The sequence below is a fragment of the Anolis sagrei genome, chromosome 2 (assembly GCF_037176765.1).
Source record: "Anolis sagrei isolate rAnoSag1 chromosome 2, rAnoSag1.mat, whole genome shotgun sequence".
NCBI lineage: Eukaryota > Metazoa > Chordata > Lepidosauria > Squamata > Dactyloidae > Anolis > Anolis sagrei.
In genome coordinates, this window is record NC_090022.1 from 171606539 (window position 1) to 171629770 (window position 23232).

General features: G+C 44.2%; 1 protein-coding gene across 1 annotated transcript; it reads right to left on the bottom strand.

Annotated features, from left to right (window-relative positions):
- Window positions 1-5172: 5172 nt before the first annotated feature.
- Window positions 5173-22519, bottom strand: ICAM4 (intercellular adhesion molecule 4 (Landsteiner-Wiener blood group)). Its single transcript, XM_060763322.2, has 4 exons — window positions 22389-22519; window positions 13377-13643; window positions 8457-8783; window positions 5173-5487 (listed from the first exon to the last, which is right to left on the bottom strand). The coding sequence occupies exons 1-4, from the start codon at window positions 22450-22452 to the stop codon at window positions 5378-5380; spliced, it is 768 nt and encodes a 255-aa protein (XP_060619305.2). The 5' UTR covers window positions 22453-22519; the 3' UTR covers window positions 5173-5377.
- Window positions 22520-23232: the final 713 nt, after the last annotated feature.

Here is a 23232-nt window from a genome sequence, read left to right on the forward strand (position 1 = left end):
TCTATTCAGAAAAGTAAACCAAGTAAATGATACTGACTGTAAGCCTCAAGATTGCAACAAAACACAAATGTAACCACAAGTGTTGGAGCCAGAAGTTATAAATAAACTGTGTTACTTTGTTAAACACAAGAGTGTTTCATTGCCTGTGATATAAAGTACAAAGGTTGAACAGCATGCAGAAAGTCCCAGCCAATATAAAAGAAGAAACTGAATCAGTATAAGGCAGCAAAGAGGTTTTTAATAAGGAAATAGTCTCTCTCCCTTGCCTCAGTATCCCTTGTATAAAAAGGAAAAAATCAATATTTGTTTATTTAATTTTAAAATAAAAAAATCAGACATGGATTTGGGAGGGATAGTCATTGGGAGGGATAGCCAATACTCCAGAAGACAGGAGTAGAATTCAAAACAATCTTAACAGATTAAGGAGATGGGCCAAAACTAACAAAATGAAGTTCAACAGTGACAAATGCAAGCTACTCCACTTATGCAGAAAAAATGAAATGTAAAGATACAGAATGGGGGACGTTTGGCTCGTGTGAAAAGGATCTTGGAGTCCTCATGGACGACAAGTTAAACATGAGCCAACAATGTGATGCGGCAGCAAAAAACGCCTGTGGGATTTTGACCTGCGTCAATAGAAGTCTAGTGTCTAGATCCAGGGAAGTCATGCTACCTATGCTCTATTCTGCCTTGGTTAGACCACACCTGGAATATTGTATCCAATTCTGGGCACCACAATTGAAGAGAGATGTTGACAAGCTGGAATGTGTCCAAAGGAGGGCGACTAAAATGATCAAGGGTCTGGAGAACAAACCCTATGAGGAGCGGCTTAAAGAGCTGGGCATGTTTACCCAGAAGAAGAGAAGGCTGAGAGGAGACATGGTGGCCATGTATAAATATGTGAGATTAAGTCATAGGGAGCAAGCTTGTTTTCTGCTTTCCTGGAGACTAGGACGCGGAACAATGGCTTCAAACTACAAGAAAGGAGATTCCATCTGAAGATGAGGAAGAACTTCCTGACTGTGAGAGCCGTTCAGCAGTGGAACTCTCTGCCCCGGAGTGTGGTGGAGGCTCCTTCATTGGAAGCTTTTAAATAGAGGCTAGATGGTTATCTGTCAGGGGTGCTTTGAATGCAATATTCCTGCTTCTTGGCAGGGGGTTGGACTGGATGGCCCATGAGGAATTGTATGAAAGATGAATGAATGGGTCCTATAGGATTTTATATTTGAACCCTTGTGTGCAGAATCCATGGATTTCGAAGGCAGACTGTACTAGCCAATGACGGCTAGTAGCTTCTATATCAGTAGATAGTGAATTGGCTTTGGGTTTTAGTCAAAATCTTATAGCAGATTTTCAAGGTGCCGAGTCTATTTGGGGGCTAAGGTTCAAAACTTTGATCATTCTTTTAAAAATCCAGCTATTTACTTATTTATTTATTTCAAACTTTTGTACTCAGTCAACCCCTCCGTCAATCCTATAGGACCCATTCTCTACCCCTGAGGGGGGACTCAGGGCAGCTTACACCGGCAATAATTAGATGCCAACACACAACATAGCACTAGAACACAGTTAAAACATTGATTAAAACGTTAAATATAAATAGGCAATTAAAAACATTATTAACAATGTATTGTCGAAGGCTTTCATGGCTGGAATCACTAGGTTCTTGTGGGTTTTTTCGGGCTATAGGGCCATGTTCTAGAGGCATTTCTCCTGACGTTTCGCCTGCATCTATGGCAAGCATCCTCAGAGGTAGTGAGGTCTGTTGGAAATAGAACAATGGGTTTATATATCTGTGGAATGGCTGGGGTGGGGCAAAGAGCTCTTGTCTGGTAGAGCTAGGTGTGAATGTTTCAACTGACCACCTTCATTAGCATTTGAAGGCCTGCCTGAGCCTGGGAAAATCTCTTGTTGAGAGGTGTTAAGATGTGCCTGGTTGTTTCCTCTCTGCTGTTTTGCTGTTGTGGCTACCAGTATTAAAAAACTCTAAAATTACAACAGCGAGGAAACAACCAGGCACATCTTAACACCTCTCAACAAGAGATTTTCCCAGGCTCAGGCAGGCCTTCAAATGCTAATGAAGGTGGTCAGTTGAAACATTCACACCTAGCTCTACCAGACAAGAGCTCTTTGCCCCACCCCAGCCATTCCACAGATATATAAACCCATTGTTCTATTTCCAACAGACCTCACTACCTCTGAGGATGCTTGCCATAGATGCAGGCGAAACGTCAGGAGAAATGCCTCTAGAACATGACCCTATAGCCCGAAAAAACCCACAAGAACCTAATTATTAACAATAATATGGCTGCATCCAAGTTCGATTCAACATTCAGGGATTTAGTCCAAAGCCCAGAATGGACTCACTGTCCACTGACATGGAACCTATCAGGCGCTACAGCAGAAATGAGGTACAGAAACTGAATGATCTAATTTCTTTCGCTTAGAAATCATTCCGAGAAAGGAGGTACAGTCTTGTAATACCCATCTGTATCCATCACACAATCAAAGAAGCAAATAAAATCAGAGCATGCTAATATGCCAAGCGTTGGTGATCTGTAAATTTTCAAAGGAAGCACAGCCTTCGTCCTTTCGTTATGCATGTAGATTCTCGCTTATCTCCACTTTGCATGTCATGATGAAAAATTCATTTTCTCTACACCACTGAGCAAGATGTGAAACAACCTTCCTTCCTTCCTGTTACACATTTTGAAATTCAGTTGGACAGTTTTTACCCCAAAATATAATCACTGCTGCCTGGATTTTTTGAAAACAGATACGTTATATAGGATGTTTACGTCTCTTTGATCAATAATCCCACTATTGTGTGCTTGAAGTCATCAACTAATTGTACAATTGGAATGACAGTTGAGGACCTAAATACCTTTGAGGCATCCCTTTTGATCTTAGAAGCTAAGAAAGGTTAGCCCGGATTATTTCTTCTATGGGAGGCCACTAATGAATACCAAGAGGAGGAATCCGCAAAACCACCTCTAAGTAATCCTCTAAGTAATTCTTGAAAAAGATCTTGGACAACAAGTTAAACATGAGCCAACAATGTCATGTGGCGGCAAAAAAAGCCAATGGGATTTTGGCCTGCATCAATAAGAGCATAGTGTCTAGATTTAGGGAAGTCGTGCTCCCCATGCTCTATTCTGCCTTGGTTAGACCACACCTGGAATATTGTGTCCAATTCTGGGCACCACAATTGAAGAGAGATATTGACACAATTGAAGAGAGATATTGACAATCTGGAATGTGTCCAGAGGAGGGCGACTAAAATGATCAAGGGTCTGGAGAACAAGCCCTATGAGGAGCGGCTTAAGGAGCTGGGCACGTTTAGTCTGAAGGAGAGAAGGCTGAGAGGAGATATGATGTATAAATATGTGAGAGGAAGCCACAGGAAGGAGGGAGCAAGCTTGTTTTCTGCTGCCCTGGAAACTAGGACAGGGAACAATGGCTTCAAACTACAAGAAAGGAGATTCCATCTGAACATGAGGAAGAACTTCCTGACTGTGAGAGCCGTTCAGCAGTGGAACTCTCTGCCCCAGAATGTGGTGAAGGCTCCTTCTTTGGAAGCTTTTAAACAGAGGCTGGATGGCCATCTGTCAGGGGTGCTTTTAATGCAATATTCCTGCTTCTTGGCAGGGGGTTGGACTGGATGGCCCATGAGGTCTCTTCCAACTCTATGATTCTATGATTCTTAGAACACTATGAATCTCATGGGTTCACCATAAGTCAACAGGTGACTTGAAGGTACATGTGTTTGCTCTGTTTCTCTCTGTACACACACACATATGCGTTGAGTAATTTCAGTCAATCCTAAATCATGGGTCCATGAGCTCGGCATGTCACACAGTCAGAAGGTCGAATGAGACATAGGCAGATGTGGAAGCAAAAGCAGAGGTCTTTAATTGTATTGGTCAAAAAGGATATCAGAGCTTGTGCTCAAAGTACTGACCTAAAGCACTGAAAAAATACAGAGCATTTTTATTTACTTTGACAGCCATTCAGAATACCCATGTCAGCCCGGCTAGGTGTTGCACTCCAGGTCAGGAAAAAACCCTCTGACTTTAAAACACACCACGCGATGAGTGAAGAAACAAATCCTCTTTTAATGAAGCTTAGTAAATAGCCAGTAAAAATAAATGCTTGTAAGGAAATAAGAAGGTTCCAAAAAGTAATAAGTCATTAAAATGTAGTAACACAGAGCAATGTCCACACAAGATATAAAAGGCAGTGTTTATCCAGGCAGAAATCAACAGGAAGCAAAGACAATCCAAAAGGCTAAAATTCTCCACATCAGTGGTTCTCAGCCTGTGGGTCCCCAGGTGTTTTGGCCTATAACTCCCAGAAATCCCAGTGTGGGGGGAAGCGAAACCAATTTCTGGGTTTGGGGATATAAGGTTTGCTTCTAGGGGAAACCTGTTAGATCAGGCATCGTTTGGAAATCAAGTTCATGTGCCATGGTAATCCTGTTCAAGGGGTCTTGTTCCTGTGGAGTTTTTTAGCCTTTTGGATTGTCTTTGCATCCGGTTTATTTATTTTTTATTTATTTCGAACTTTTCTATACCGGCCTTCTCAACCTCGACGAGGGACTCAGGTCGGTTTACAGCATATATAAAGTACAATCATATAAAAGAACAACAAGTGCAGATCATTACATATTAAAATAGTACAATACAGTACAATAAAATCATCATCATTACAGTTTCCTAAGCCAAATCGTCAATCCAGTCGTAGTCATAGTCATGCTCGTAGTCACAGTTCATCATAATTCATCACAGGGAAAGGTTCTGGGTTCAGTCCTCGAATGCCACATTCCAGAGCCAGGTTTTTAGTAATTTCCTGAACGTCAGGAGGGAGGGGGCAGATCTGACCTCTAGTGGGAGGGAGTTCCAAAGCCGGGGAGCCACCACCGAGAAGACCCTGTCTCTCGTCCCCACCAGCCGTGATTGCGAGGGTGGTGGGACCGAGAGCAGCCCCCCCCCCCCCCCCGGAAGATCTTAATAGCCTTGATGGTTCATAGGGGAGAATCCGTTCGGACAGGTAAACTGAGCCAGAGCCTGTCTGGATAAATGCTGTCTTGGATTGTGTTTATATCTTGTGTGGGCATTGCTTTGTGTTACTGCCTTTCATGGACTTATTACTTTTTGGAACTATCTTATTTTCACTGTTCTTGTTATTTTTATATTTGTGGTATTTTACTACATACAGAGTGACTGGCAGTAGCTTTGTGAACCATAACTCATTGCTTATGTAAAAATGATGGTAAAGAAGAAGCTCTGGTCTTCTCTGTTGTCATCCCTTGAAGCATATTCTGTCTTTTTGATTTCGGAATCGCTCTCATTGATCTTGTTTGAGTAGAGTTGGGTTCTTACAGCTGAGTGGATCCACGTGCCAAAACCAGATAAATGAAAATGCCAAGGAGCACAGTTGCTAACATGCTTATAGCAGAAATGGCCGCAATCACACCTCTATGAGTTTCTGAAAGTGAGAAAGAGAAAATCACAAAAAGGTAGTCAGCAGAATATCAGCCTCAACATATCACTTTACTAGCTTCATGGTAGCACTCTGATGGGAGCACAGCTCAAGCAACCTGTTGCAGCTGAGGTGCTGTTGGACTTGCAATGTGCCCCTTAGAATCATAGAATCAAAGAGTTGGAAGAGACCTCATGGGCCATCCAGTCCAACCCCCTGCCAAGAAGCAGGAATATTGCATTCAAATCACCCCCGACAGATGGCCATCAAGCCTCTGTTTAAAAGTTTCCAAAGAAGGAGCCTCCACCACACTCCGGGACAGAGAGTTCCACTGCTGAATGGCTCTCAGAGTCAGGAACTTATTAGTATTTCAGTGGGAAATACAGGGCCTTCTCGGTGGTGACCCCTCGCCTGTGGAATGCACTCCCCGGGGAAATTAGGTCATCAACATCCCTCCTCTCTTTCAGAAGGAAGTTAAAAACCTGGATGTGGGACCAGGCCTTCGGGTAAGCTGGCAGATGGACAAAAGACAATGACGACCAGAGTAGGAAAGGACAATGACGATGCTAGATGGATTATGGATTTATGAATTGGTGAACATTGACCACAAGATGATTTTATTGCTGCTATTGTATTGTTTTGATTATTTTAACTAGTTATAATTCTTGACGTTATATTGTAAATTGTATATTGTACTAGCTGTACCCTGCCACGCGTTGCTGTGGCCTATAGTAAATCTTTACAAAGTAGAGGTAGATATCTGGTCTATTATGAAAGAGAGGTACCTACCTATTCCTTCAACCCTTTTCTCCCCCTTTCTCTCCTTCTCTACCTCTTTCTTTCTTTCTTTCCTTCTTTCGCTCCTTGGTTTCATCCTTCTCTCTTTCCTTCATTCCCTCCCCCTTTCTTCCTTTGCCTCCTTTCTTCCCTCCATGTTTCCTTCCTTCTTTCATTTTTTATTTCCTTTTCTGCTTCCTTCTTTACCTCTTTCCTGCCTTTCCTTCCTTTTATTTTTCTTTCCTTTCTACTTTCTCTTCTTCCTTCCTTCGGTGCCTCTTTCTTTCCTGCCTTCCCTCCTTCCTTTCGTCCTTCCCAATGCTTACCAAACCCTTCTCATGGGAGTCCTGTGTGCCACATTTGGTTTAATTCTGTCGTTGATGGAGTTCAGAATGCTTTGATTATAGGTAAACTATAAATCCCAGCAGCTACAACGGAGGGGGGTGGGAGGAGGAGGAGGAGTGCAGGGGCGGGGCCTCAGTGGGTGTGGGTGGGGCTTCGGCGGAGGGGGGTGGGAGGAGGAGGAGTGCAGGGGCAGGGCGTCGGTGAGTGTGGGCGGGGCTTCGGTGGAGGGGGGAGGGAGGTGCGGAGGGTGCGTTGGCCGTTTGGCCATGTGCGCGCGCCGGGGACTTTGCGCCATTGCGCATGCTCAGTTGTTTTGTCGTTTTGTGAGTGTGTTATTGTGTTGTTTTTTTATTTTGATTCGATTTGTTTGTACCTTGTGGGTTGAGGTATGTGCATGGGAATTTTGGTTAATTTTTGTTGGGGGGTTTTTGAGTTTTGCTGTCCCGTTGGACGCCCCTTACAGATTTATATATATAGATTTTGTGAATTGTTGGGCATCGAATTGTGCCTTTTGGAAGCCGCCCTGAGTCCCCCCAAGGGGGTTGAGAAGGGCGGGGTAGAAGCACCCCAAATAAATAATAAACAAACAAACTGTGGCCTACTTTTTTGCTGATGAGATAGGATTGTTGTTGTTGTTGTGTGATTTCAAGTCATTTCATACAGGTTGACCCTGAGTGAGGGCCGGGTGAATGACCTTGGAGGGCTGTATCCGGCTCCCGGGCCTTAGTTTGAGGACCCCTGGTTTAAACTGTATGATTTCAGGAATGCATTGGTTAAAACCATAGATATGTGTCACTATTGGAGTTTCCTGTGCTAACCGGAAAATAAGCAAGGCGGTGTGTGCCTTCATGCAGCGTGGTAAGATGTGATCAGATATTATCAGAGATTGGAATGTATATTTTGTAAATAAAGATAAAGTGTCTCTTTCAGTGAAAGTTGAATTGAATTCAAGTAGAACTTGGAAGGTCGAAGCAGCTGAAATAAGAATGGTGATTTATCTCAACTTTCCACGATAGAAGTTAACCATAGAATTCTGCTGGAGAACCTACAGATTCCTAGAGAGAACATAGTAATAAAATCTGCAAAGAATCAAATCCACTACAGTGAAATCTGTAAATGCTGGAAGTCCTATTGAAACAAGGGAATGAGATGAGGCATGGTCCGATTGGAAATGAATTCAACAATGTGATGTGGCGGCAAAAAAAAAAGTCAATGGGATTTTGGTCTGCATCAATATGAGCATAGTGTCTAGATCTAGGGAAGAAATGCTACCCCTCTATTCCGCTTTGGTTAGACCACACCTGGAATATTGTGTCCAATTCTGGGCACCACAATTGAAGAGAGATATTGACAAGCTGGAATGTGTCCAGAGGAGGGCAACTAAAATGATCAAGGTTCTGGAGAACAAGCCCTATGAGGAGCGGCTTAAGGAGCTGGGCATGTTTAGCGTGAAGAAGAGAAGGCTGAGAGGAGATATGATAGCCATTTATAAATATGTGAGATGAAACCACAGGGAGGAGGGAGCAAGCTTGTTTTCTGCTTCCTTGGAGACTAGGACGCGGAAAAATGGCTTCAAACTACAAGAGAGGAGATTCCATCTGAACATGAGGAAGATCTTCCTGACTGTGAGAGCCGTTCAGCAGTGGAACTCTCTGCCCCGGAGTGTGGTGGAGGCTCCTTCTTTGGAAGCTTTTAAGCAGAAGCTGGATGGCCATCTGTCAGGGGTGATTTGAATGCAATATTCCTGCTTCTTGGCAGGGGGTTGGACTGGATGGCCCATGAGGTCTCTTCCAACTCTACGATTCTATGATTCTATGCTGCTTAGAAAACAGGCATTGGGCCTGCAAACTCACCAGGAGTCTTGAGTTCCAATTTGGAGGATGTAGCAATGAGGACGGGCTCCTCTGCATTGAGATCCAAGGTCACTTGACAAGTGGCCTCCTGCCCATGATCATGTGGCCGAAGAGCAATGGCATGCGTGATGTTAAAGCTTTTAGTTCCAGACTCTGCATAGTTCTGGAGTTTGCATGAATGGACCCTCTTTGCCCCTTTCATCAAGATCACACTGAGATTGCGAACTGGGGTTATCTTTATAACACGGCATGTCAGGTTATAGGTCTGGTGAATATTCTGGCTGGATGAAGATTTCTCAAGTTTCATAAACACATGCTCTGGAGGATCTGAAATGACATATTAGAAAAAAAGAGACAAATGTAACTGAATCATAGAATCAAAGAGTTGGAAGAGACCTCATGGGCCATCCAGTCCAACCCCCTGCCAAGAAGCAGGAATGTTGCATTCAAATCACCCCTGACAGATGGCCATCCAGCAACTAGGTGCCAGATCTCAGGGCCTAGCCCTGAGTCTCCAGTGTTCATGGGTCATCTCAGGCATGAGGATGCAAATTTTCCCATTTGAGTGGGCTCAGTACAGAGCAAGCTGCCTAGTTCATCTAACAGAGCAGTAGCTTGCTATAATCTACTCATGCATAAGTCTAGAAATTGTAGTAAAAAATACCCTAAAAACCTAAGTCACAGTCTTAGAAAGTTTTAATACTTATTTGTTTTTATTGTTTTTATATGAATTTATATTTGATATGCTAATGTTTTAAGTGTTTTTATGTTGTTGGGGCATAATAATAATAATAATAATAATAATAATAATAATCCTTTATTTATACCCTGCTAACATCTCCCGAAGGACTCGGTGCGGCTTACAAGAGGCCCAACACATCAATAAAACAACAGCATAACAAATACAACAATAAATAAACTCATAAAACAAGCAATAAACACTAAAACAATAGCAATAAACATTAGACAATAACACCGTGACACATTTAAAACTAAGGTCGGGCCAAATGTAATGATTACAATTTTTAAATGCTGGACATGACAGGTGAGATGGATAGGTTTTTGGAGATACGTGAGGTGTGCAGACAATCTTAATCTCTAGTAAAGTGCATTTGGGACATGATGCTAGGAGTTTCCTATTCTGGGAAGTCACACTGGAACAGCCACGTCTTCAAGCTCTTCCTAAAGACTGCCAATGTTGGGGCTTGTCTGATATCCTTGGGGAGAGAGTTCCAGAGTCAGGGGGCCACCACGGAGAAGGCCCTGTCCCTCGTCCCCACCAATCGCGCTTGCAACGCAGGTGGGATCGTGAGCAGGGCCTCTCCAGATGATCGGAGAGATCGTGTGGGTTCATATACGGAGATGCAGTCACGCAGGCATTGAATTGTGCTGAATGTAAACTGCCCTGAGTCGCCCACAGGCTGAGAAAGACGGTATAGACGGAAAGACGGAAAGACTGGACTACTGCAATGCGCTCTACGTAGGGCTGCCCTTGAAAACGGCTCGGAAATTCCAACTGGTCCAACGGGCAGCAGCCAGGATGCTAACGGGGGCCCCTTACAGAGAGAGGTCAACCCTCCTGTTCAAGGAGCTCCACTGGCTGCCGTTTATTTTCCGAGCCCAATTTAAGGTGCAGGTGCTTACCTACAAAGCCCTGAACGGTTTGGGACCATCCTACCTTCGAGACCGCATCACAGTCTACGAACCCACACGCTCGCTCCGGTCATCAGGAGAGGCCCTGCTCATGATCCCGCCCGCCTCGCAGGCGCGTTTGGTGGGGACGCGAGACAGGGCCTTCTCTGTGGTGGCCCCCCGCCTCTGGAATGCCCTCCCGAAAGATCTCAGACAGGCCCCCACCTTGGCGGTTTTTAGAAAAAACCTGAAAACCTGGCTATTCCAACGTGCCTTCTCAGATTAGGAACCCCACTATCAAAGCCCAGAAGCACTTTAGTAGAGTCAAGACCACTCTCAACGCACACCGCACTTATACTTTAATCTCATATCCCCCCGTCACTTTTTTCAGCACTTTTAACCCTGTACCCCACTCCAGCCGGCTCAGTTTTTTTAATATGTCCCGTTGTATTGTTTATTGCCATTGCTCTCTGCTTAAACTGTTTTATTTGCTATGTATTGTATTGTTGTATTGGTGTATTGTGTTGTGCTGGGCTCCGGCCTGTTGTAAGCCGCATCGAATCCCTTTGGGAGATGCTAGCGGGGTACAAATAAAGTTTAATAATAAATAATAATAATAATAATAATAATAATAATAATAATAATATCTAAATACGGTAAATAAATTAATAATTTTACTTTTCACCTTCGTCATTTAAGTATATAAATGTTTAATACTGTTTTAGCTATCACATTCAATACTGGCTTTTAAACTCTGTTTTTAACAATGTTTCCTAATATCTAAATGCATGTTATGTTCCTATTTTGATGTTTGTTCTTTTTTGGTGCTGGTTATTGACTGTAACAACAACAACAACAACCCTATATATATATATAGGGTTGTGTACACACACACACACACACACGGACTCTAAAAACCTGGATCTGCCCTGGTAGAACTTAAAAGAAGCACCAGCCCCCTATGGTCTTTCAGCACTCCTTTGGAAGTACTATCACCACCATTTTTCAGCTAAGAAACATTGCTGTGGAAGAGATGTAGAGAAAGTCAGTGGACACCCATCCTCTCCTCCATCTTTTAGCTAGGTGCAAGAAGGCCAGATTAATTGTTCCTTATCCTGTCATCCTATTTATTTATTTATTTATTTATTATTTATTTATTTATTAGTACACTCGTATACCGCTAATATCTCAGCCTAAATCGGCGACTCATTGCGGTTTACAACATTTAAAAAACAACAATATTCAGATTAAAAATATAAAACACAAGTACATATACAATACACAGTATTGGGCCACCAATACAGACCAAAGCATCTCTTAATTAAAATCATAATCCAATTTCGTTGTCTGTGATTGCCAGTCCATGATCAGAAACTTCGTCGCACCGGATTAGCCGAATGCCTGTTCAAACATCCATGTCTTCAGTTTTTTTCGAAATACCATCAGCGAGGAGGCTGATCTTATCTCTACAGGGAGGGCATTCCAAAGCCGCGGGGCCACCACAGAAAAGGCCCTGTCTCTCGTTCCCGCCAGCCGCACCTGTGAAGCAGGTGGGATGGAGAGTAGGGCCTCTCCCGAAGATCTTAGGGTCCTGGTGGGCTGATAGGCCGAGATACGTTCGGATAGATATGTTGGGCCAGAACCGATTAGGGCTTTAAAGGCCAATGCCAGCACTTTGAATTGGGCCCGGTAGCTAATCGGCAGCCAGTGGAGCTGGTACAGCAGGGGAGTTGTATGCTCCCTGCGCCCTGCTCCTGTTAATACCATGGCTGCCGCCCGTTGGACTAGTTGGAGCTTCCGAGCCGTCTTCAAAGGCAACCCCACGTAGAGAGCGTTGCAGTAGTCAAGGCGGGATGTAACCAGAGCGTGGACTACCGTGGCCAAGTCAGGCTTCCCAGGTACGGTCGCAGTTGGCGCACGAGTCTTAACTGTGCGAATGCTCCCCTGGTCACCGCCGAAACCTGGGGGTCCAGGCTCAGCGATGAGTCCAGGATCACACCCAAACTGCGAACCTGTGTCTTCAGGGGGAGTGCAACCCCGTCCAACACGGGCTGTAACCCTATGCCCTGTTCGGCCTTGCGACTGACCAGGAGTACCTCTGTCTTGTCTGGATTCAATTTCAATTTGTTCGCCCCCATCCAGACCGTCACAGCGGCCAAGCCTCGACAGCCTCCTTAGTAGCAGGTGGGAAGGAGTGACAGAGTTGGACATCATCTGCGTACAGATGACATCGCACTCCGAAACTCCTAATTAAGTGAAAGGAAATAACCTCTTCATTTCATCTTTATATGGGTCTAAAACTGGATGTCTGTTCTATTATATAGTAGGCTTGGGCAATCCATGGTTCTAAATGGTTCTAAAGTACTTACAAAACTAAAGTTCTGGTGGTGAAAATTTCAGAACTCTAACAAAACTTTCAAAATTGAATTATTATTGCATTATTGGTGATTTTAATGACAGAACCAATTAGGAACTGCCATTTATTATGAAATTTTGAGAGTTTTGTTAGAGTTCTGAAATTTTCACCACCAGAACTTTAGTTTTGTAAGTACTTTAGAACCATTTAGAACCATGGATTGCCCAAGCCTATTATATAGATACTAGGCCTGGGTAACAACGGAAAAAAATGTTTCTAAAATCGATTCGTTTTTTGGGGTTTTTTGTGTTTCGTTATTTAAAATAATTACAAAATTTTCCTTTTAAAAAGTTCGATATTTACGAAATTTCGTAAATGTGAAAAAAATTACAAAACATTAACGAATCGATTTCCGAAACAATAACGAATCGATTCGTTAATGGCGGACGCGACCGCGGAATACGCTAAAAAACCTCCAAAAACTTCTGAAGCTTCCCTCTCCCTCTGTTGTTGACTGTTGGTGTGATATTATAATTTTTTTTCACTAATTAAACAAAAAACAACCATAAAACTTGCCCCAGACATGCGGAAATAATAACGAAACGACCTCAAAACAATAACGAAACGAATACAATAACGAAATACGAAGCATTTACAAAACTATTTAAAAATTCGTTTTTTAAAAAAATTGCTCCAGAATGGTTCGTTATCGTTTTGTAATTGAAAAAATTAACGAATTATTAACGAATTACGAATTAACGAAACGAAACCGCCCAGCCCTAATAGATACCAATCCTTGGCACATATTATGGTGGGGGAATGCCAATCCTCACATCAGATAGCAAGAGCAATTTAGAGAGGCACAAGTCAGCAGCAGTTCCTCAAAGCTCCTCAGTGATCCCCCCCCCCCACTTTTTATAGGAGTCACTCACCATATGTTAATATAGTAGCACTTGCATTTTTACTTTCCCCCTCGCAGGTCTGGTAGCAATGGACAAATGAGGTCTGCTTTGTGATATCCTGAAGCTCAGTGGACATCCAACCTGGGCCACGTTCTTCTTTTCCTTTTGGAAGGCTTGTTTCCAGCACCACTTCTGTGGAGTTGCGGGTGGAGCTGCAATTCAACCAAACAGAACCTCCCCGTTTCACAGCGACCATCCTTGGAGAGAGGGTGACCTCAAATACCACTTTAGCAGTGCCTAGAAAGACAGACACCATAGGTATCATTACAGCATGGAACAGATTTATCGATAACCATTTACCTATGGTGAACGAGAATGACTGCCTGGCAACTAGCATTATAAAAGAGGTTCATCTTTTCTTCTTTTAGTTAGGCATGAGTCACAAATGGCTAATGTAAGAATAGGCTAAATGTTGCACTCCAGGTCAGGAAAGAGCCCTCTGACTCCAAAACACACCACACAAAGAGTGAAGAACAAAAACTTAGTAAATAGCCAGAAGAAATAAATGCTTGTAAGAAAATAAGATAGTTCCAAAAAGTAATGTCCATAAAAGGCAGTAACCCAAAGCAATGTCCACACAAGAGAGAAAAGCAATCCAAGACAGCATTTATCCAAACAGGAATCAACAGGATGCAAAGAAAATCCAAAAGGCTAAAAAACTCCACAAGAACAAGACCCCTTGAACAGGATTTCCATGACACATAAACTTGGTTTCCATATGATGCCTGATCTAACAGGTTTCCCCTTGAGGCAAACCTTTTATCCCAAAACTCAGAAATTGGTTTCGCTTCCCCGCACATTTTCCCCTTCTCAGATGAAGCCTTTCAGAGCGACATAAACACTGAGTTTGCTGTCGATCCTGGCTAATCTCCCGCTGCCTATTCTTCAGCTCCCTATCTTGCTGCTCATTAAAATTTCCAGGTGTCAGATTGTTTTCCAAACTCAAATCTTGAGAGCTCACAGAGAGAGGGAGTGAATCATCATTGCTAGGCTCAGCAGGGATATTCTCATGAGAAACTACCCTTTGCACTGAGGCCTCTCTGTCATTGTCTGTATGAAAATCATTGACCAAACCATCTCCATCTTGTACCTCAGCATCAACACCATCATTTCCCACATCAGGATCCTGAAACACAAACACAGGCTGATTCCCAACACTAAAGGGTAGACAAGTAGGGGTAAAGGTGGCATAGTAACATTTGTGGGAGAGCCGATGTGGAGATATTGGAAATATAGATATTTATACATATATTGTGTGCACTGAAAGGTAGAAAAATCAGGTTCTCTCCGTATTAGGAAGCCAAGCTGACAGGACAAAAGGGATGCTGAAGGATCTGTGTCCAAGGCACAGGCAAGAAGTGTGTGTGTGTGGTTGTGTGTGTGTGTGTGAGCATTCCAGGAGGGGGAGATAAGAATGGCCTAGGACCAACAGATAGAGGTAAAAAGTAAGGAGTCTCCCTCCCTCCTGACAGGTCAAAATAGGCCCCTTGATGGATCTGTGTAAACTGAATCCTAGTCTGCTCTTTAGAAAAAATATGGAAACATACCGTTTGCATGTAGGAAGATATAACAATATTTCTATGATGTAAAAGGGACGTTGTGATGATGTTACGTATGTAGAAGCATGTTTCTTTGTTTGCCTGCATTTGAAGATGTATAAAAGGGAAAGTCAACGCCTTTATCCTCACTCTGGTTTGCTTTGGGAGGAGATTCCCCCACCAGGGTCTCAGCTGAAAATAAAAACATACTTTTCTGCCTCTACAAAGGATCGTTCTTGGTTTTATCTCTTCTATCAACTTGCAACAGAGCCAGCATGGAGTAATGGTTTGAGTTTTAGTCTAAGGTTGCATAGAGAATTAATGCAGTTTGACGCCACTTTAACTTCCCATTGCTATGACATATGGGAGTTGCAGTTTACAAGGTCTTTAACCTGCTCTGGCAATGAGTGCTGTGCCATCTCCAAACTAGAACTCTTATGATTCAGTAGCACTGAAGTACGGCAGTTAAAGTGATGTCTAACTGCAGTGTATGTCTAACTGCAACAAATCTGCGGTGTAGCTGCAATCTATGACTCTGGAGACTAGAATCTGAATCGTCACTCAAACATGGAAACCCACTGGGTGACCTTGGGCATATCGTACATCAGTGGTTCTCAACCTGGGGTCCTCAGATGTTTTTGGCCTACAACTCCCAGAAATCCCAGCCAGTTTACCAGGCCAGCTGTTAGGATTTCTGGGAGTTGAAGGTCAAAAACATCTGGGGACCCCAGGTTGAGAACCACTGTCGTACATTCTCAGACTCAGAGGAAGGCAAACCCCTGCTGAACAATTGTTGCTAAGAAAATTCTGGGATTGGGTTGACTTAGGTTAGCCACAAGTTGGAAATTACTGAAGACACTCAACAACAACAACAACAACAACATTTGTGGATCTGTTTGAAAAGTTGGCATGGATGCTTCAGGTTTTCTATACAGGCAACTCCCAAGTCACAATCATCCGACATCCAGAAACTGTCATTTTGAGCAAGGAGTAAGAAAACCTGCCTGTGTTAATTCCTTGAGAATAAGCCACATTGAACATGTAGAGGTCATGTCCACATACACGTTGGTCTTATTAAAGTCTTCCTATTTAAGGATGTTTGAATTACAATGGTGAGAAAAGTAACATCTTCCCTTTGAAAGTTCATGCAAATAGGCCAAATTAATAATAACCTAAGGAGCCCCCGGCGGCACAGTGGGTTAAACCCCTGTGCCGGCAGGACTGAAGACCGACAGGTTGCAGGTTCGAATCTGGGGAGAGGTGGATGAGCTCCCTCTACCAGCTCCAACTCCTCATGCGGGAACATGAGAGAAGCCTCCCACAAGGATGATAAAACATCAAATCATCTGGGCGGCCCATGGGCAACGTCCTTGCAGACGGCCAATTGCAGATTCTCAAGTCTCTCCTGACACGACAAAATAATACGGTAATAATAATAATAATAATAACCACCTGTCTCTCCGTGTTGAGTCCCCCTGTTAAAAACAGTTCTTAAATCCAAGACCAAGAGGAAAGGGATGAGTTTGTGTTCCCCGAGGCTTCCAGTTTTTCTCAGTTTTCTGGAAACCATTCTGCAGTTTTGAACCTAAATGCTCATTTCCATTTCTGCTGGCTTTTGATGAAGGATTAATTGCTTTAATCCCCAGTTTCTAAAGTGAATTTAAATTGTACTGCAGAAACACAACCCTCGCCCCCCTTTAACAAAAAAACAGACACGCTGGAATTGAAAATGGATTATACTTGCATTCACAGTATCATTTTGCAGCGGTGTGGAACCAATGGAGCTGGCCCTTTGTCACTCTGAAACTAAGCCAGGGAGGCAGACTTCTGGTGTTATGCTGTAAGCAGCATAGACTTCTCATGGTCAGATGTTTAACAATTATGGATGATTTTTTAAAAACCTGTCCACCTATATAAGTTATACAATACAGCCCCTTATTCATGGATTTGATATTGACAGTTTCACCTACACATGCTCCAAACAGAGGCGGCTTAACCAAATTACGCTTTTGCGTATAGCGCGCATCTCGGGGAGGGGCTCTTGAGGCACTCTTGAGGTGCCCCTGCCCTGAAGAACACCAAGAGGCAGCTCACTCTCCTTCCCTCCTTCCCTCACAAGTGCCCAAGTGCCCATTGGACCTCTCCTCCTTCTCCTCACAGGGCAAGGGAGACAAAAATGCCAGCGTGTGTCCCTCTCCAGGTGTTAGGAAGTGCGCGGAGAAAGAGGGGCGATGCAGGGCGCGCACTTCCTAACGCCGGGAAAGTGACGTACAGTGGTGTTGCCGGGTACGCGGGAAAAGAGGCATGCACGAGGCTTCTTTTCCCGCATGCCCAGCAACGCCGCTGCGTGTCCCTTTCCCGGCCTTAGGAAGTGCGCGCCCTGCATCGCCCCTCCTTCTCCATGCACTTCTTAACACTGGGAGAAAGACACACGCTGGCGTTTTTGTCTCCCTTGGCCTGTGGGACTTGCCGCGCGTGCCTCCCATTGGGCCGAGCCCTGCTGGCCCTGCCCCCTTTCAACCTTTGAGCCTCCAGAGGTAAGTAGAACGCGCTTGGACCCAAAATGGCCGCGGTGGGGCTTTGCCTTTCGCACAGCTCTCAGGCCGGGACAACAAGGGCTCGCTCTTTCAGGACCGAATTTCTCTCACTTCCTGCTGACTCACCCCTGTTCTTAACTAGGAATTGGATGTTTGGGACTGCCTGTAGTCTTTTTTAATGGGTGGGTTGCAGGGCCGTAGCCAGAAAAAAATTTCGGGAGGGGTTGAAATTTTGGGGGGGGGGGGGGTTGAAAATTTTACGGGGGGAGGTGTTGAAACCTGCCTCCTAGCTCACGCTGAAGCAAAAAGCACAGCAGGGGCCAGAGCAGCCTTTAATAGCCTGCAGCTCTGTCCCTGTTAACCACCTCCACCAAGTCTGGCCTCCTTAATGAGAGCATTCAACACCCCCCCCCCCCCCCAACTTGGTTATTGCTGCAAGTAATGACAGTGTGAATAAATTGTCAATATTTGCTTGAGATAGTGCTTGCAGTTCTGGAGAGACTCTTAAATTTTTGCATCTTCACTTCACTTCACTTTATTTTTTAATTAGTCGCTCTCCACCAAAGTGCTCCGAGAGACTTACAATTTAAAATAGTTTACCTGTCCGAATGGATTCTCCCCATCGAGGTTATTAAAATCTTCCGGAGGGGCCCTGCTCTCGGTCCCACCACCTTCGCAATCGCGTTTGGTGGGGACGAGGGACAGGGCCTTCTCGGTGGTGGCTCCTCGGCTTTGGAACTCCCTCCCACTAGAGATCAGATCTGCTCCCTCCCTCCTGACCCTCAGGAAACTAATAAAGACCTGACTTTGGAACGTGGCATTTGAGGACTGAGTCTATAACCTTCGTCCACGTGGAAGGAGGAGGATGAACTGTGACTGTGACTGTGACTGTACTGACGACTTGGCTTGGGTAATGTGATGATGATGTTTTTATTGTATTTTAATCTGTAATGATGATGCACTGTGTTGTTTTTGTATAGTATTGTATTTGAACACATATTGTGAACTGGCCTGAGTCCCTCATTCGAGGTGAGAAGACTTCTAAATAAAATACAAAACTTCTAAATAAATAAACAAAATAAATAAATAGCATTTACACAATATAAAAACATTCAACATAAAAACATACAACAGTGACTTAGCATGGGGATTTGGTTAACCAGTTAAAATTCATGAGTAAACCAGTTTTTTAAAAAATCTGAAACATTTTGGGGGGGGGGGTGAACCCCTAACCCCCCCCCCCCCCCCCCCCCCCCCCCGCTACAGGCCTGGTGGGTTGTTGATTTGATCTTCGAGACGTGAAATAAGAGGGATTTGGGCAGTGTTGGCCTTTTGCAATTGGCTGGTCACTATCTGAAACCATAGTGTTTTTTGAATAGATTGGAATATTGGGTTGCTGTGAGTTTGGCCATGTTCTAGAAGCATTCTCTCCTGACGTTTCACCCATATCTGTGGCAGGCATTCTCAGAGATTGTGAGTTCTGTTGGAAACTAGGCAAGTGAGGTTTATGTATCTGTGGAATAACTACAAGCATTAAGAAATTACATATATTAGAAACCAATTTTCTCATTACTTTCTTTTCAAGATCACCAGACTGGATCACAGCAATGCGTGTCAGGGGACAGCTTGTGTATGTATATATGTGTGTGTGTGTGTGTATGTGTGTGTGTGTGTGTGTGTGTGTGTGTGTGTGTATATATATATATATATCTGTGTGTGTGTGTATAGATGGCATAGGACAACTTCAGCCCTCCATGTGTTTTGGACTTCAACTCCTACAATTCCAAACAGCCAGTAGGAAGTCCCAAATACCTGGAGGGCCAAAATTTGTCCATGCCCCCCTCTCTCTATATATACACACACATGCCCCTATATATATATGATTTAGGGGGGCACCAAAATACTGTTTGCTTACCATTGAAAACTATCTAGGGCCGCCTCTGGCTCCAAACTAACACATTACTTTGCAGACCTCTCTATTTTTATTTATTTATTTATTTGGTTTACTTTTACCCTGCCCTTCTCACCCCGAAGGGGACTCAGGGCGGCTTACACATCCAAGGCACAATTCGATGCCCGTAACAAACAACAGCAATAAAACAGAATAACACAAATTAGCAAACAACAACAATACATTACATCTATACCCGCTAAAACCAATAAAACCAATAAAATATCATACAAACCGATACAAACCAATTACTCCTTATTGCCGGTCAATGTTCGCTATCTCATAGTTCAGAGTTTCCTTCCACATTTATCAGTCCTGTCGGTCCTATTTGTCTGGTTGTCCTTCCTAGTTAGCAGATTGACCGAAGGCCTGGTCCCTCAACCACGTCTTTACCTTCCTCCTGAAGGACAGGAGTGATGTCGATGCCCTGATATCCACTGGGAGTGAGTTCCACAGGTGTGGGGCCACCACTGAGAAGGCCCTGCTCCTCGTCCCCACCAGCCTCGCTTGGGAAAGTGGTGAAGTCGAGAGGTCCCACCCAGTATGATTCTATGGTATGCTTCTGTTGCAGCATGATAGGAGAGATAATACCAAGAGAGATCCTTTTCTTAGAAAGAAAAGTACAGCTTTATTTCCAATTGGGACTGGTGAGGAGTTGTGTTTAAAAGCAAACCAGAGTGAGGATAAAGGCATTGGATCGCAGAGGTGGGACAAAGGAAGCAAAATGCAGCTCATGAGCAGCATGTGATGCTTTAGGCTGGGGGTGTCAAGCTTATTTTCATCAAGAGCCTTGTGGTTAACCTTCAAGGGGCCCTTGCATTCATGGATGAAAAATCCATGGATACAGAGGGCCAAATATAATTTTTGTACATTGTTGTCAGGGCGTTTGCCCTATTTGCACCCTCAGATGTCATTGATCAACAGCTCCCATCACTTTTTATTATCCTTATGTGAATTGGGGATGATGGGAATTGCAACCCAAGAGCACTTACGGCTCTGAGGTTGGGGAAAGGTTAAAGGGCATTTTGAAGTCAGACCTCTTATCCACAAGGCTTATCTCTAAATTCAACCCCTACCATCTTGATCAAACAGAAGAAACCTCAGTCTTCCAGATGTTATTGTATCTCAATTCCCATCTGCCCTAGTCATGATATCTTTACTTGTCCCAACGTATCTCCCACTATGATCCACTTAGGGCCCTAAGATCATCTGAGGAGACCCTGCTCATTGTCCCCCCATTGTCACAATCGTGTCTGGCGGGGACAAGGGACAGGGCCTTTTCTGTGGTGGCCCCCTGACTGTGGAACTCCCTCCCGAGTGAAATTAGATCTACTGCATCCCTCTTGATCTTCCGGAAACAAGTAAAATCCTGGCTATGGGATCAGGCCTTTGGCGAATAGGCTGACCTACTGACGTGTTGACTGGTTTAGAACGGATGAACTGCCCTTGGATAATGATTTAAATCGGTGACCACTGACTAATTGTTGTCTGTTTTTATATTGTTTTTATATTGCTTATACTGTTTATATTGTTTTATATTGTTGTTATTATTACATTACTGTTAATTGTATATTTATGTTTTGATGTGGGCGCCATGGGGTGCCACTTTGTTAGCCGTCCTGAGTCCCTCTGCGGAAGTTGAGAAAGGATGGGATATAAAAGCCCTAAATAAATAATAATAACTAATAAATATCTACAGTTCTTGTTGTCCAGCACCTGGAAGGCCAAATAGATGACATCTCCTCTTTTTGGGCAAAGTCTTGGAACGTGTGGTGGCCTCACAACTCCAGGTATTCTTGGAAGACACGGATTATCTGGATCCGGCACAGTCTGGCTGTGACATGGAACCGAGACAGCCTTGGTCGCCTTAGTTGATGATCTATTCTGGGAGCTAGACAGGGGGAGTGTGTCCTTGTTGGTTCTGCTGGACCTCTCAGCGGCCTTAGATACCGTTGACCACGATATCCTTCTGGGACGCCTCGCTGGAATGGGCCTGGGAGGCACTGTTTTGCAGTGGCTCCGGTCAGGCATGTAGCCGGGGGGGGGGGGGGGGGGCTTGAGGGGCTTCAGCCCCCCCCCCCCCCCCGAAATTCTCATGGTGGTTCGCGAAAAAGCCTTACTGGTGCATTATTTAAACTGTTATGTTTATTCATATCATGATCTGATCACCATACTCAATATATCCCATATGCATGGGGGTATTGGGGTAATGATACAAAAGGTTTGCTATGGTAGACCCTCTTTCACTCAGACTCAGCCCCCCCCCCGAAACTCAGCCCCCCCGAAACCCCCCCTGAAAAAAAATCAGCCCCCCCCCCCCCCCCCGAAATGAAATCCTGGCTACAGGCCTGGCTCCAGTCCTTTCTGGAGGGTCGTACCCAGATTGTGTTACTGGGGGACACCTGTTCAACTCCACAACCATTGTCTTGTGGAGTTCCCCAGGGTTCCATACTGTCCCCCATGTTGTTTAACATATACATGAAGCTGCTGGGGGAAATCATCCGGAGTTTCGGGGTACGGTGCCATCTGTACGCGGATGATGTCCAACTCTGTCACTCCTTTCCACCTGCTACTAAGGAGGCTGTTCAGGTCCTGAACAGGTGTTTGGCTGCTGTGACGATCTGGATGAGGGCTAACAAATTGAAATTGAATCCAGACAAGACAGTCGTAAGGCCGAACAGGGCATAGGGTTAACCCTTGACCCAGAGCAAGGGCCGGATAAATGACGTTGAAGGGGCGTATTCGGCCCTCGGGCCTTAGTTTGAAGACCTCTGGGTTAGACAGAGGAAGAGTGACTATTCCTAGATAATCCAACTTTCAACCTCTGGCAATGCAACAATTTTGCTTCAGTGTTTCATTCCTCACCACTTGCTAGTTAGAGACATGCTGACTTCATGTTCAGGGTTTATGCCTTTTTCTCTGCAGACTATCACAAAATGATGACTAGATCACTTACCTGCAGTGATAATGACAGCAGCCAGGAGCATAAAGGGCACCCAAGCAGGGCAAATTGCTTTCATTTCTATGTAGCTGGCACTTTCTCCTTGAGACTGATCTTCTCCGAGATGAAGGACAAACAGGTTTCTGCTGGGCTGCAGCGTGGATGATATACTACTTCTGCTGGGCTAGATAAGCCAGGAGGGAGTTTCCAGGCTGAAAATACCGGGGGAGGGACTGTTTCCATTCACAACATTTCTGGATATGATCCAGGGAAGATTAAGCAGCATTGGGTGACTTTTTCAGTGAGAGACTTCAGTCACGGATGGCCCTTGAGGTCTCTTCCAATTCTATGAATGTGTGACTCTAGACCAGGGGTCCTCAAACTAAGGCCCGGGGGCTGAATACGGCCCTCCAAGGTCATTTACCTGGCCCTCGCTCAGGATCAACCTAAGTCTGAAACTACTTGAAAGCACACAACAACAATCCTATCTCATCAACCAAAGGCAGGCCCACACTTCCCATTGAAATACTATTTAGTTTATATTTGTTAAAATTGTTCTTCATTTTAATTATTGTGTTGTTTTAATTGTTTTTTTGCACCACAAATAAGATATGTACAACTTGCATAGGAATTCATTCATATTTTTTTCAAATTATAATCCAGCCCTCCAACGGTTTGAGGGACTCTGATCAACAGCAATGTCACAGTGGTAAACATTTTGAATTGGGATATACATTTCCATGGATGTGCCCTCCTGAAAGTCACCTGCTAAGTAGTGTAGTCCCCACTCACATTGCCATTTCCATGTTGGCAGAAAATGGGGACACCCCACCTGCAATTTTTTATACTGGATGGGGTG

What these genes read in the sequence shown, in the direction of transcription:
- ICAM4 (XM_060763322.2), bottom strand. Translation starts at nt 22,452, where the DNA reads ATGAAAGCAATTTGCCCTGCTTGGGTGCCCTTTATGCTCCTGGCTGCT. An exon ending in TGCTGTCATTATCACTGCAG is followed by an intron (nt 13,644 to 22,388) that starts GTAAGTGATCTA and finishes CTGTCTTTCTAG; the next exon opens with GCACTGCTAAAGTGGTATTT. An exon ending in TGCTACTATATTAACATATG is followed by an intron (nt 8,784 to 13,376) that starts GTGAGTGACTCC and finishes ATGTCATTTCAG; the next exon opens with ATCCTCCAGAGCATGTGTTT.